A 12,692-nucleotide genomic window follows, 5' to 3' on the forward strand; every position below is an offset into this window, starting at 1 on the left:
TGAAGAAAAGCAAGCCCAAACCATGAGGCTGCCACCACCATGTTTGACAGTGGGGATGGTGTGTTCAGGGTGATGAGCTGTGTTGCTTTTACGCCAAACATATCGTTTTGCGTTGTGGCCAAAAAGTTCAATTTTGGTTTCATCTGACCAGAGCACCTTCTTCCACGTTTGGTGTGTCTCCCAGGTGGCTTGTGGCAAACTTCAAACCAGACTTTTTATGGATATCTTTGAGAAATGGCTTTCTTCTTGCCACTCTTCCATAAAGGCCAGATTTGTGCAGTGTACGACTGATTGTTGTCCTATGGACAGACTCTCCCACCTCAGCTGTAGATCTCTGCAGTTCATCCAGAGTGATCATGGGCCTCTTGGCTGCATCTCTGATCAGTCTTCTCCTTGTTGGAGGTGAAAGTTTAGAGGGACGGCCGGGTCTTGGTAGATTTGCAGTGGTCTGATACTCCTTCCATTTCAATATGATTGCTTGCACAGTGCTCCTTGAGATGTTTAAAGCTTGGGAAATCTTTTTGTATCCAAATCCAGCTTTAAACTTCTCCACAACAGTATCTGAGACCTGCCTGGTGTGTTCCTTGGTCTTCATGATGCTCTCTGCACTTTAAACAGAACCCTGAGACTATCACAGAGCAGGTGCATTTATACGGAGACTTGATTACACACAGGTGGATTCCATTTATCATCATCAGTCATTTAGGACAACATTGGATCATTCAGAGATCCTCACTGAACTTCTGGAGTGAGTTTGCTGCACTGAAAGTAAAGGGGCCGAGTAATATTGCACACCCCACTTTTCAGTTTTTTATTTGTTAAAAAAGTATAAAATATCCCAAAAATTTCATTCCACTTCACGATTGTGTCCCAATTGTTGTTGATTCTTGACAAAAAAATTAAAATTTTATGTCTTTATGTTTGAAGCCTGAAATGTGGCGAAAGGTTGAAAAGTTCAAGGGGGCCGAATACTTTCACAAGGCACTGTATGAATAGGCCTACAGATAGGTATATTTTGAGCATTACTATAGTGCCCTTTGTTACTGTAATGAGAAACATGTTTTTGGTCAGTTGCGTAGCATCAGTGTAACTTTGTCACAGAGCCCAGAGGGTGTCTTTGAGAAAAATAAACAAACTTGTGCATGAACAGAGCAGCATTAAATTAGTAGTTTTTGTAATAACAGTTTATGAAATGATGGTGTGAGAACAATGTGGCAATTTGAGAGCAGTGACAGTGATTTTGTATTGATGATTCCACAGGGAATTCTCAGCTGCATATTCCTCTGTCCTCAGTCTTAGAGAGCTTTAAAATTAGTTTTAGCTAATTGTTTTACTGTTTGGTTATAGCTTTTCTTTTTTACTTTACTTTCAATGCTCTCATAGCTTGTTATTTATTCACAGTTGACTGCTTGTGTCCATGGGTCTGCAGCCATGTTATATCCAATGCACTGGCAGCATGTTTATATTCCTGTCCTGCCTCAACATCTATTAGACTACTGCTGGTGAGTTTACCTGCTACAATCCAGACTCCACACCTGTTGTATTGAACTTAATGTACTTTCTGAACATACAAAATACACTTGGAAAATAAAGACTAAGACTACATTCACATTTATCTATGAGCACAACATGCAAATGGAGAGATTCTACACATTTGATGAAGTCCATAAAGTCCAGTGTCCATTTAGTAAACTGCATTGAGCATGCATCCATGCTTACATTTGAACTTACACACAATAGATATATGTGAGCGATCATCCCATCTACTGAGAAAAATATAAGACATGAGACGAAACAAAGTATGGGGATAGGAGATAGATGGACTCCCATTTTAAGATAATGTTGACTAGTGTTGCACACTTTTGTCACTCTAGGGGAACCGAGGCAACTGAGACAGACAAGAGCAAACGTAAATGCCACATCCTTGGGATTTTCTTTGAAAATGTGTCACAAATCCTTTACATGCAAATAAGTCCACAGGATATTATACACAACTGAGAAAGTGGAGAGACATCTTTTTTTTTCATTTACATTACAGTCCATTTGCACATTGGCAATTAAATAAGCAGATAAATCCATGTAAAATTCTTCTATCACAAAAGAAATTAAGTACTTCCTGTACAGATGGTAATTATTAAAATCTTCCAGCAGTTCAATGGATGGACTTTTAATGAGGACATCAACGGGCCTCCATAAGTACTGAGGTTTTTTTTTCTAACCATAGGCCTTAAAATTTTGCCAAATTACCTACCGCTCGGTAGGCTTGAAAAACTCTGCAAACACAGCCAGAAGAACTAGTGCTGTTTGAAAGGCAAAAGGTGATTACACATTGCACTTTGTGTGGAGTTAACTGATAAATAGTGACTGTTCATGCCATTATTATAAAACATTGGTCATCCTAGTATAGAGTTCACTGATTATATTAATTCTGTTAGGAGGGACGATCATATTTTACATCATATTTTCTTACTGTCTCACAGTAAAGTTCTGAAAAGGGTCTAAGTTGTATTCCATGTGCTGTCAAAAAATATCCTTAGAAAGCTTAATTTTCCATGCTTGTTGTAAATATGAATCTGGATATCTTTTTTCCAGTGCCCCAATGCCCTACCTCATCGGAGTACATTCCAGCCTGATGGAGGTGGGTGTCTACAACTGGCACACAGGAACCATACCATTCAAGATTTCAAACAAAGATTTGCCTTGATTGTTTTAACCTTGCTTCATCTGGTATTGACAGGTTTGAGATTGTTTAGTATTAGTGCAGTGACTTTGTGTGCAGCTGATTACCAGTCTGTCATGTTGTTCTGCTGCTTGTAGAAAGTTCGAGGGATGGCTCTGGATGATGTGGTGGTCCTGAATATCGACACAAATACACTGGAAACCCCCTATGATGACCTCCAAAGCCTGCCCAATGATGTGGTAAGGAACTACTGGACAGTTAGTCAGTGTTTTGAAAAGCAGCACAATTATTTACAATAGAGTCACCATTCTTGAATATAAATGTGTTCTAACAACTGCAACTTAATACACTACAGGTTTCTTCTTTAAAAAGTCGTTTGAAGAAGGTTTCAACAACAACAGGGGATGGTGTGGCTAGAGCTTTCCTCAAGAGTCAGGCGACTCTGTTTGGCAGCTACCGGAATGCCCTGCAGATTGAGTCGGTCAGTGCAGAATGTATATCACAACCATGAAGGCTGGTAGGAGCACAATAAGAGTGATAAGTCAAACTCTGGAAGGTGGTTGTCCTTCGGCATTAAACAGATCTAGTCTGAACAGGCAACTCATTTGGCAAAATTCGTTTCCAGGATGCCCATTCATCAAGTTAGTCATTGCATGTTACATCAAGTGAAAGCTATACCTTCACCAAACTGCATCCTGTGCACTCAAAATGCAGTGGGCCCTTTTTTCCCCTTATTTTCTGAGCGTGTCCAGGGGTTTTGGATTTCTGGAGAAGGTTTTAAGAGATGCAATCAAACATATCCTATTACTTAGAAATGAGATAGGAAGTATTATTTTTGTGTATTGTAAACCAAGCGGTCTGACAGAAATCTAGATTCCTATAACTACTCTTGACTCTATTTTAAGGCTTTAGAAAGATCAAACACATGATGGAAGGTGTTAATTAGCCACAGTTCTTCTCATTCACAGCAGTTAAGGTAGTATAAAAAAACAACACAGTCCACCATTGATGCAGGACATGGTGAATGGGTTGAGCAGAGGACTCACTTATGAGAGAGAGGTGCCAAGCCTGTTGCTTTTAGTATTTTGTGCGTTTGAGGTGTAGAGATATGCTGGTCCTTGTCTGATGGGAGGGACTTTGGAGACAGTCTAGTATAAAGGGCAACAAAGTCCTTTGTGAACATTTGTCAAATTACCTTTAATTGAGTGTGCAGGTTTTGGATCCTGTGGGATGCCCGAAAAAAATGTGATTGTGTTTGAAGCATTTAATTGTCTGTTACTGCAAGAGCTTGTCAATCCTTCAGTTTTTAAAAGTATCGCCCTAGGGCTCTTTAAATTCTCAGTACCCATCCCTAGGGGTCGGGGGCATGCGGCTTGAGCATGTGGAAAACTGATGCTTTTCTTTCTATTCGTATGTGCTTGTGACTTTTATTTTGGTTTGTGTGTTTATTTGAGTTTTCTTCGCAACTTGATAACTCCCATCCTTATATATTTACAATCATGAACAAAAGAGTACATACATGTGTAAAGACCATGCATATCATCGCCATCTTGAGTTTCCAGTGACTCCAATAACTCAGAATTTTCTGTGATGGAATCATTTGTGTCTGTCACAAAAAATAATCATGGATTTTAATTCTTTCACTAAATCCTCTCATCCTGTGGTGATGTAAAACACACTAGATTGTGGACACTAACAAATGTGTTCCAGCAGCTTCTAATTCATTGAAGACCCACTTTTTGGTGATTCATGGTTGACTCTTAACCATGTTGATCAGTGGTCTCTCAGCTGCAGGTGATAGTTTGTGTTTTCTTCCTATTTGTGGCAGTGACACATCTGTACCATGCAATTTATACTTACAGTGATCTACACAGATGATTTGGATGAGTAATTAGAATCTGAAGACTGCCGTAATATACGTGATCTTTACAAGTGTATGTAAGCCTTTTTTTCATGACTGTATGTCTAAATAGAAATAGAAATGGTTCAAATAAAAAAAAAGATTTTTATAAGGCCAGTGGTCAGTTTTTCATGGTGATAAGTAAGTGCTGAATTTGTTCAAGATTCAGGTTTGTACAATACTCTGGTGATTGGTTTGTTTTCTGCATTTTAGGGAGAACCTATAACATTTAATGAAGAAACCTTCATCAACCATCGTTCCAGTGCCATGAGACAGTTCCTTCAAAATGCAATTCAGCTGCAGCTCTTCAAACAGGTACATACAGACCCACACAAACGCACAGCCCTGAATCATCATGGCTAAATGCTTGATCCCAATCCTTAATTCTCATCTACACCAGCCAAAAATGCTAATGGTTTAACTGGTCTTCACAGAAACAACAGTACAAACCCATGTGCGCTTATATCTGTATTTCACCTTTCCAACACCTAATGTGTTTTGTGCTTGTACCTGCAGTTCATTGATGGTCGCTTGGACCTGCTAAACTCGGGAGAGGGTTTCAATGACATCTTTGAGGAGGAGATCAACATGGGTGAATATGCAGGTGAGTCAACAGTAATGTGTTTGTGTCTCGTACCCCACAGTGCAGCTATGCATATAGAACAGAATTACTAAAATGATGGGAGGAGATACAAAAAGTATATTGCCGTGTTAGTTTCAGTTGAAAAAATTACTTTCCCTCTTTTTCATTTGTTCCATTTCCTGATTTCTCTGTTACCTCTTGGTTTATGTATCTGGCTGCTGTAAACACAATTATAAAGTCTTGGTACAACCAAAATCCAGACTTCAGGCCATCTCTTCAAACCTTGCAGTATGACTTGACAATATCACAACTACCACAGATATCACAATAAAAAGAACAACTTTTTTGGAGCAAAGATATCAAGCTAATTAGCTGTTGTCAAAGTAGATGAAACTGCTCAAATATTTGATCAAATGAAGGCATGAAATGCAGATGTCAGCCTACACAATGCAATACACCTCAGTGTGGTCAGTGGATCAAAAATGAACATTACTGGCTTAGTGGCATGCTGCACTATAACTCTCAAATTTTCTAGACCCTCTCACCTAGACTGTCCACTATGCAATACTAACTGCTTATTTTTGTGGCTCTCTCCTGCAGTCAGTGACAAGACCTACCACCAGTGGCTGGTCACTGTGAAGGTGAGCAGATCTAACTGATACTATTCAGATAGACATGCCCTACTCTAAAAATACATTACATTCATTTTGCAATTTCACCCATTGGTTTTGTTCTTCTAGCAGAAAGAGACACTAATGTTAGTTGATATTTGTCTTCTTTCATATTTTTGATACCAAATCATATTTGGTGACCTGTCGACTGACCACTGAAATGTTCTCCTCAGCCAAACTTTTTGTGTCAAATAAGATATCTCAATTATTAAAGGATTGATTGTTCTGCAATGTACAACACATATTTCGTGTCTATTTTTGGGGGGCCTGTTAGGTTTTTTCTATTTAGGTCACCCTTTTTTCCTCACACAGCGAATTACAGTTCTAGAAAATCACATACAGTGCTGTGAAAAAGTGTTACTAATATTCCTGAGGTCTTCTGTTTTTATTTTTATTATATTATTATTGGATGCAAATCCACGTAGGGATGAGTCGAATACCGATTTCACGACGGATGAATCCTAATATTCGGATCTCCAAATAAATATTCGGATACCACCATAACAACCGAATAATGTAGCCACAAGGGGACACAAGCCAGTGTCTTATTGTGCCGGTCCCAAGTCCCGATAAATACAGAGGGTTGTGGCAAGAAGGGCATCCGACGTAAAACTTTGGCCAAATCAATCATGCAAATCAAATGTATGACTTCCATACCGGAGCGGTCGAGGCCCGGGTTAACAACGACCGCCATCGGTGCTGGTGACCTACAGGGTGCCGGTGGAAAATGGATGACTGTTGGTCGAAGAAGGAGGGGAGGAAGGTGTGTTCATAGGGAGAGAGAGAAGAGGAACACCAGGAGTCTAGGACTGAGAGTAGGGACTTTGAATGTTGGAACTATGACAGGAAAAGACAGAGAGCTGGTTGACATGAAGGTGGACACACTGTGTGTCCAGGAGACCAGGTGGAAAGGTAGTAAAGCTAGAAGTTTAGGAGCAGGGTTCAAGTTGTTCTATCACAGTGTAGATAGGAAGAGAACTGGAGTAGGAGTTATCTTGAAGGAGGAGTTTGTTAGGAATGTCCTGGAGGTAAAAAAAGAGTGTCAAATCGAGTGATGAGCATGAAGCTAGAAATCGAAGGTGTGATGTTCAATGTTGTTAGTGGGTATGCTCCACAGGTAGGACGTGAGCTGGAGGAGAAGCAGAAATTCTGGTTGGACCTTGATGAAGTGATGCAGAGCATCCCTAGAAGTGAGAGAGTTGTCATTGGTGCAGACTTCAATGGACATGTTGGTGCAGGAAACAGAGATGATGAGGAGGTCATGGGCAGGTTTGGTATCCAGGAGAGGAACGCAGAAGGACAGATGGTGGTTGACTTTGCAAAAAGGATGGAAATGGCTGTAGTGAATACTTTCTTCCAGAAGAGGCAGGAACATAGGGTGACCTATAAGAGTGGAAGTAGGAGCACACAGTTAGACTACATCTTGTGTAGACGGTGTAATCTGAAGGAGATCAGTGACTGCAAAGTAGTGGTAGGTGAGAGTGTAGCCAGACAGCATAGAATGGTGGTGTGTAGGATGACCCTGGTGGTAAAGAAGATATTGAGGGCAAAGGCAGAGCAGAGGACCAAATGGTGGAAGCTGAAAAAGGAAGAGTGTTGTATGACTTTCAGGAAAGAGTTGAGACAGGCTTTGGACAGTCAGGAGGTGCTTCCAGATGACTGGACAACTACAGCCCTAAACTCCACAAGACCTCTGTGTCCTGTGATATCAGGTACCAAGATGTTAGCAGCATATCCTTAAAGTCCTGGAAGTTTCAAGGTGGAGCCTCCATGGTTTAAACTTGTTTTTCAGGACAACCCACAACCCCTTGATCTCTTTGTTATGTTCAACAAACCAGTCCTAAACTGTTTGCAGCATGATCTGGCACATTCTCTCACTAAAAGACCAGGGCCAGGGGTCAGGGAATGTTGTTGCCATGAAGTAATGTACATGGTCTGTAACAGTGTTTAGTTAGGTGGTACGTGCCAAAGTGACATTGACATGAAAGCCAGGACCAACAATTTCCAAGCAGAACGTTGCCCAGAGCATCACACCTCTGCCAGCTTGCCATCTTTCCATAGTGCATCCTGCTGTCATCTCTTCCACAGGCCGTCCGCATGTTGTAAAAGAAAAGGTCAGGATTCTGTCAGTGGCAACAAAAGTGGGGCCTCAGAGGAAACCTGGACTGTCAGCTGACTCAGCAGCAGGAGAGCTGTTGACCAGTTCAGGGGCAGACCTGACCTTTGTCAACTTCAAGACTGGAAAAATGTAAACCAGGGTGTTTACAAGCAAGACCTCTGCAGAGATGGGCAGTCATAAGGCACAGTTTCAATAGGAGTCACGTCTCCTTATTGAGGGTTTGCCAGAAGGTTGTTTCAGAATATCCAGGGAGGCAGGATTGAGCAGGGAACTGGCAGGCCCCATGCTATTTGATAGACGACTAACTGGAGACTAGCAGTCCAGAAACAAACTCAGGAGGTTGATCATGTAGGACGCAAGTAGGCAGGTGGCTAGCTGCCAGGAGGGTAGCTGGTCAGCGACTCACTAACTTGGGTGAAAGCTGGGAATCATGGGGGTTCAGAAGTCCCTCGTCCACTCAGGTAGAGACCTCCTTAGCCAGGCTTTACAAGATGCTTCCTTGTGCAGCACAATCCTAGCAGCACGGAGGCACACAAGACAAATAATTTCAAAATAAAATATGGGTCAACAAACAGTGTAGGCCAGAGAAGAGCACATCGACTAAGATCTCAGTGTGGTATGTTCGTGAGACTCTAACTTGTTTTATCTAAATCTTTTCTGATAGAAAGGAGGCGGAGCTATCTTCAACACAGTGAAGACCAAGGCAAACCCAGCAATGAAGACAGTTTATAAGCTTGTAAGTTCTTCCCCTCTCTTAAAAACTGAATGTAAACAGTTACAAATGCCTGTAAGGTTATATGGTTTTATTCACTTTAAGAAATTCCTTTTTGTCACTTGTGGCAGTTAGACAAATATACCAGTAAGAAAAGACATTACAGTTGATGGCACAGCAGTGTAGTGCACCACAGTGTCAACCACAAGCAATCAACTAAAACAAAAAGAAAGTAAGAACTATCGGATGGCAAAGATTTAATCAACAGAGCTGTCCTGGAATGTACGGTGCCTATAAAAAATATTCCCCCACCTTGGAAATTTCCCCTTCTCAATACTTTTCAGTACTGAACCATAGTCAATAGAATTTTAACAAGAAAGTATAAGAAAGGACTCTTTTGTATTAAAATGAAAAAGAATTTCTACAAGGTAATTTCATTGAATTAAAATCATGATAAGCGATTGCAAAAGTATTCACCTTCTTCGAGTTAGTATTTATTAGGTGCATCTTTGGCCACAATTACTTTTGTAATTCTAGTCCTGCTTCTTTCAAACCTTATCTGTATCCAGCTGCTGTAACATGTAGATTTCTCCAGTGAGAGATCAATAAAAACTTATCTTATCATATCTTATTTTATCTAAATTATAGCTTAGCCATCCCAGTCTGGCCTCTCTAGCTTTATCTCCAAAACATCTAACATGTGCTGTCAATCTGATATACCCATTTCTGATCCTATCCATCTTGGTCACTCCCAAAGAGAACCTCAATATTTTAATCTCGGCTACCTCCAGCTCTGCCTCCTGTCTGTTCCTGAGTGCCACTGTCTCTAAACCATACAACGTTGCTGGTCTCACCACAGTTTTGTAAACCTCTCCTTTCATTCTTGCTAGTAATCTTTTATCACACATCACACCTGACACTCTACTCCACCCATTCCAACCTGCTTGTACGATGTCTGTGTAGGTTCTCATTCATCCAGGTCATGGTTATCCAAAGTAGTTTAAATAAATCCACTGGACTTTAAGAAAGTTCCTTGAAGACGTTTCACCTCTCATCCAAGGGGCTTCTTCAGTTCTGGTGGTGGTTGGTGTTGCCTCAGAGGTTTAAAAGCTGAGGCAACACCAACCACCACCAGAACTGAGCCTCTTGGATGAGAGGTGAAACGTCTTCAAGGAACTTTCTTAAAGTCCAGTGGATTTATTTAAACTACTTTGGATAACCTTCTTGTACATAGTTCTTCACCTCTTTTCCACACCCATCATTGCTTTGGACCATTTTAAAAACTGTAAAAATGTTAAATGTTAAGATTTGCTGAGATTTTTGTGAAGTTGGTTGAGACTGTTCAGTCAAGATGTGGGACAGTTAAAGAAAATGCGATGAATGCACAGTTTTCCAGAAGAGATTTTATTTATTTCTCTTATGTTTAAATGCAGCCCTTCTTTAACCTGGCAATAGCCAGATTAATAATTGTGTAGTACTTGATAGTACTCCACAATATCAATCTGGGACCGCTCCGTGTAAATCCGTTCGGAGGAAAGAGGCACGGATTGGACAATGCAACAGTATGTCCCGCCTCTGACAGGTTTGTTTTTAGCCAATCGTGGGATCTTCACAACGAGCAGAGCCAATTGGTAGATTAAACTCTTACCAAAACCCGTAGGTAAAAAAAACACAAACATCTTTACCATCCAGAAATGCGCAAAGCGCCTCTCGTTGTTCTTCCTTCAAAGAAGCGATAGGAGATTCAGCTAAAACTGACTTAATAGCAGCATCTACACGATCGTTGTCCTCCGTTGCCATGTTTGTTTTGATCTACTGGCGCTTGGTGTCGTCTTCACACCCGGATATCCCGCCCCACACACGAATACTGCTGCGTGATTGGCCCGTGCCAACTTGGCTCTGTACGAACAGTGAATGCGGGAGCGGAGCAAGATGGTTTCTTGAGAGATTTGTGAACTCACAAATATCGCGAGAAATCAACTTGCTGGCAAGGTTAGCCCTTCTTCTTAATGAGAGAAAGAACATCATACAGCTTTGTACACATGTGGACAAAACTGTTGGTACCCTTCTGTTAAAAAACGAAAAGCCCACATTGCTCACTGAAATAACATGAAACTGATGAAAGTAATAATTAGTGCTGTCAAACAATTAAAATTTTAATCAGATTAATCACAAGGTTGCTGTGGATTAATTTCGATTAGTCACAATGAAATCTCACTCATTTTTAATCTATACTAATTGCGTTTCACTTTGCATGCACAAAAAGAGTCAAGAAAGAAGGGAATATATATGCACTGTTTATTAAACACCTTTCAAGGTTCATGTTGGGCTGCACAGTGGAATAGTGGTTAGCACTTTCAAAGATCTCTGGTTCAAATCCCGGGGTGGGCCTGGAATCTTTCTGCATGGAGTTTGCATCTTCTTCCTGTGCATGCATGAGTTTTCTCCGGGTACTCCGGCTTTCTCCCACAGTCCAAAAATATGCTGAGGTTAATTGATGAATATGCTGAGGTTAACTGATGACTCTAAATTGCCTGTAGGTGTGAGTGTGATTGTTTGTCTGTATATGTAGCCCTGCGACAGACTGGCGACCTGTCCAGGGTGTCCCCTGCCTTCGTCCGAGTCAGCTGGGATAGGCTCCAGCAACCCCCCCCCCCCCCCCCCCCCCCCCCCCCCGCGACCCTAGTGAGGATAAAGCAGTGTATAGAGAATGGATGGATGGAAGGTTCACGTTAGAATTCCAGACTAACACAAGCTTCGTGTTAATGTGGTACTTCAAGATGGAAGTGCTTGGGTGAAAAGAAAACTCCTTCTTGCAGAGTGTGCATATTCCTATATGTCGGTTCACTGTTCCGTTTTGGGTGTTTTTTTGTTTTTGTTTTCAAATTTCCCACCGACAGGGCCAACGTGCTGTTTAGTAGGGCCCGACCAATATGGATTTTTTTGAGGCAGACTCCACAACTTGTCAGAAAAAATTCCAATAATCGATAATCAGCCAATTAATTTTTTTTTTTTAAATTATATGAATAAAATAATGTCTTTTTTGGGCCCTTTATGCTTACAACAATGCAGATATGAATGACAGGCATAGCATTTTACTGTTTTACAATACTTTGTCTTTTAGTATATGTTTAGCTTTTCAACATAGAGGAATTTTCAAGTACAAAAACATGCAAAAAAGCTTTAAACCTCTGAGAAATTATATAACCTTAAAAAGACAAAATTTATAAATGAATTATGAAGTACACCTTATTTGTGGGATTGTTGGGAATAGAAACAGGTGCTGGGTGCAGCTGCAGATCCAGAGACATCTGTGGACAGACCAAGCACAGGACCTCGGAGGAAACACAGAGTTAGGGACATGTAATGGGGATGTACAACAATTTAGAGAGAGTGGAGAAGAGGAGCCCTGTGTATCATGAGAATCCCCCAGCATTCTAAACCTATCTATAGTAGCATAAGTAAGAGACAGCTCAGGTGATCTGAAGCAGCCCTAATTACAAGCTTTATCAAATAGGAAAGGAAAGATATACGAAGAGTTCATTTGCAAAAACAGATAACTCCGTTTTGACAAATTTTCAGAAAACTTTTTTATTGTTTACTTGAGATAATATCAATTAAACTGAATTTGAGTGGATTTGATTCAGTAGAAAAAATACATGACAAAATAGAGAAAAAATAAATTATTATTAGTGTTATTATTATTATCTCAAGTAAGCAATAAAAAAAATGAGTTTACTGAAAATGTATAAAACGGAGTTACCCGTTTTTGCAAATGAACTCTTCATACAGTCTTTTAATAACACTTCTGTGAAACACATGAGCCTACTCACCTAGTACATGATCTGGCACCTGACAAGGGTCTCCAATTCCTCCCATCTTGTGTGCCACCAAGTGAACATTTACCATGGCTACAAATGAAAAGTATCCTACTCCTTTCAATTCCAGCTCAAATACCACAGCCCAAATACAGCAAAATGTGTCTAGATTGCTTTGTGAAGTCTTCCCATTGTGAGGCATATACAAA

The 12,692-nt window shown here is 40.6% G+C and overlaps 1 protein-coding gene across 3 annotated transcripts in view; it reads left to right on the forward strand.

Moving 5' to 3' along the window:
- The window catches only part of dennd1a (DENN/MADD domain containing 1A), a 52,422-nt gene that overhangs the window by 17,212 nt on the left and 22,518 nt on the right, over nt 1–12,692 (forward strand). For all 3 annotated transcript variants that reach the window (XM_022212164.2, XM_022212162.2, XM_022212163.2), the window contains 8 exons: nt 1,402–1,502; nt 2,593–2,638; nt 2,818–2,919; nt 3,036–3,161; nt 4,794–4,895; nt 5,097–5,184; nt 5,764–5,804; nt 8,618–8,689. In XM_022212164.2, coding sequence (XP_022067856.2) covers nt 1,402–1,502; nt 2,593–2,638; nt 2,818–2,919; nt 3,036–3,161; nt 4,794–4,895; nt 5,097–5,184; nt 5,764–5,804; nt 8,618–8,689 — 678 coding nt within the window. The remainder of the gene's footprint in view (nt 1–1,401; nt 1,503–2,592; nt 2,639–2,817; nt 2,920–3,035; nt 3,162–4,793; nt 4,896–5,096; nt 5,185–5,763; nt 5,805–8,617; nt 8,690–12,692) is intronic.

This window comes from Acanthochromis polyacanthus, chromosome 18 (assembly GCF_021347895.1).
Source record: "Acanthochromis polyacanthus isolate Apoly-LR-REF ecotype Palm Island chromosome 18, KAUST_Apoly_ChrSc, whole genome shotgun sequence".
Classification (NCBI taxonomy): Eukaryota; Metazoa; Chordata; class Actinopteri; family Pomacentridae; genus Acanthochromis; species Acanthochromis polyacanthus.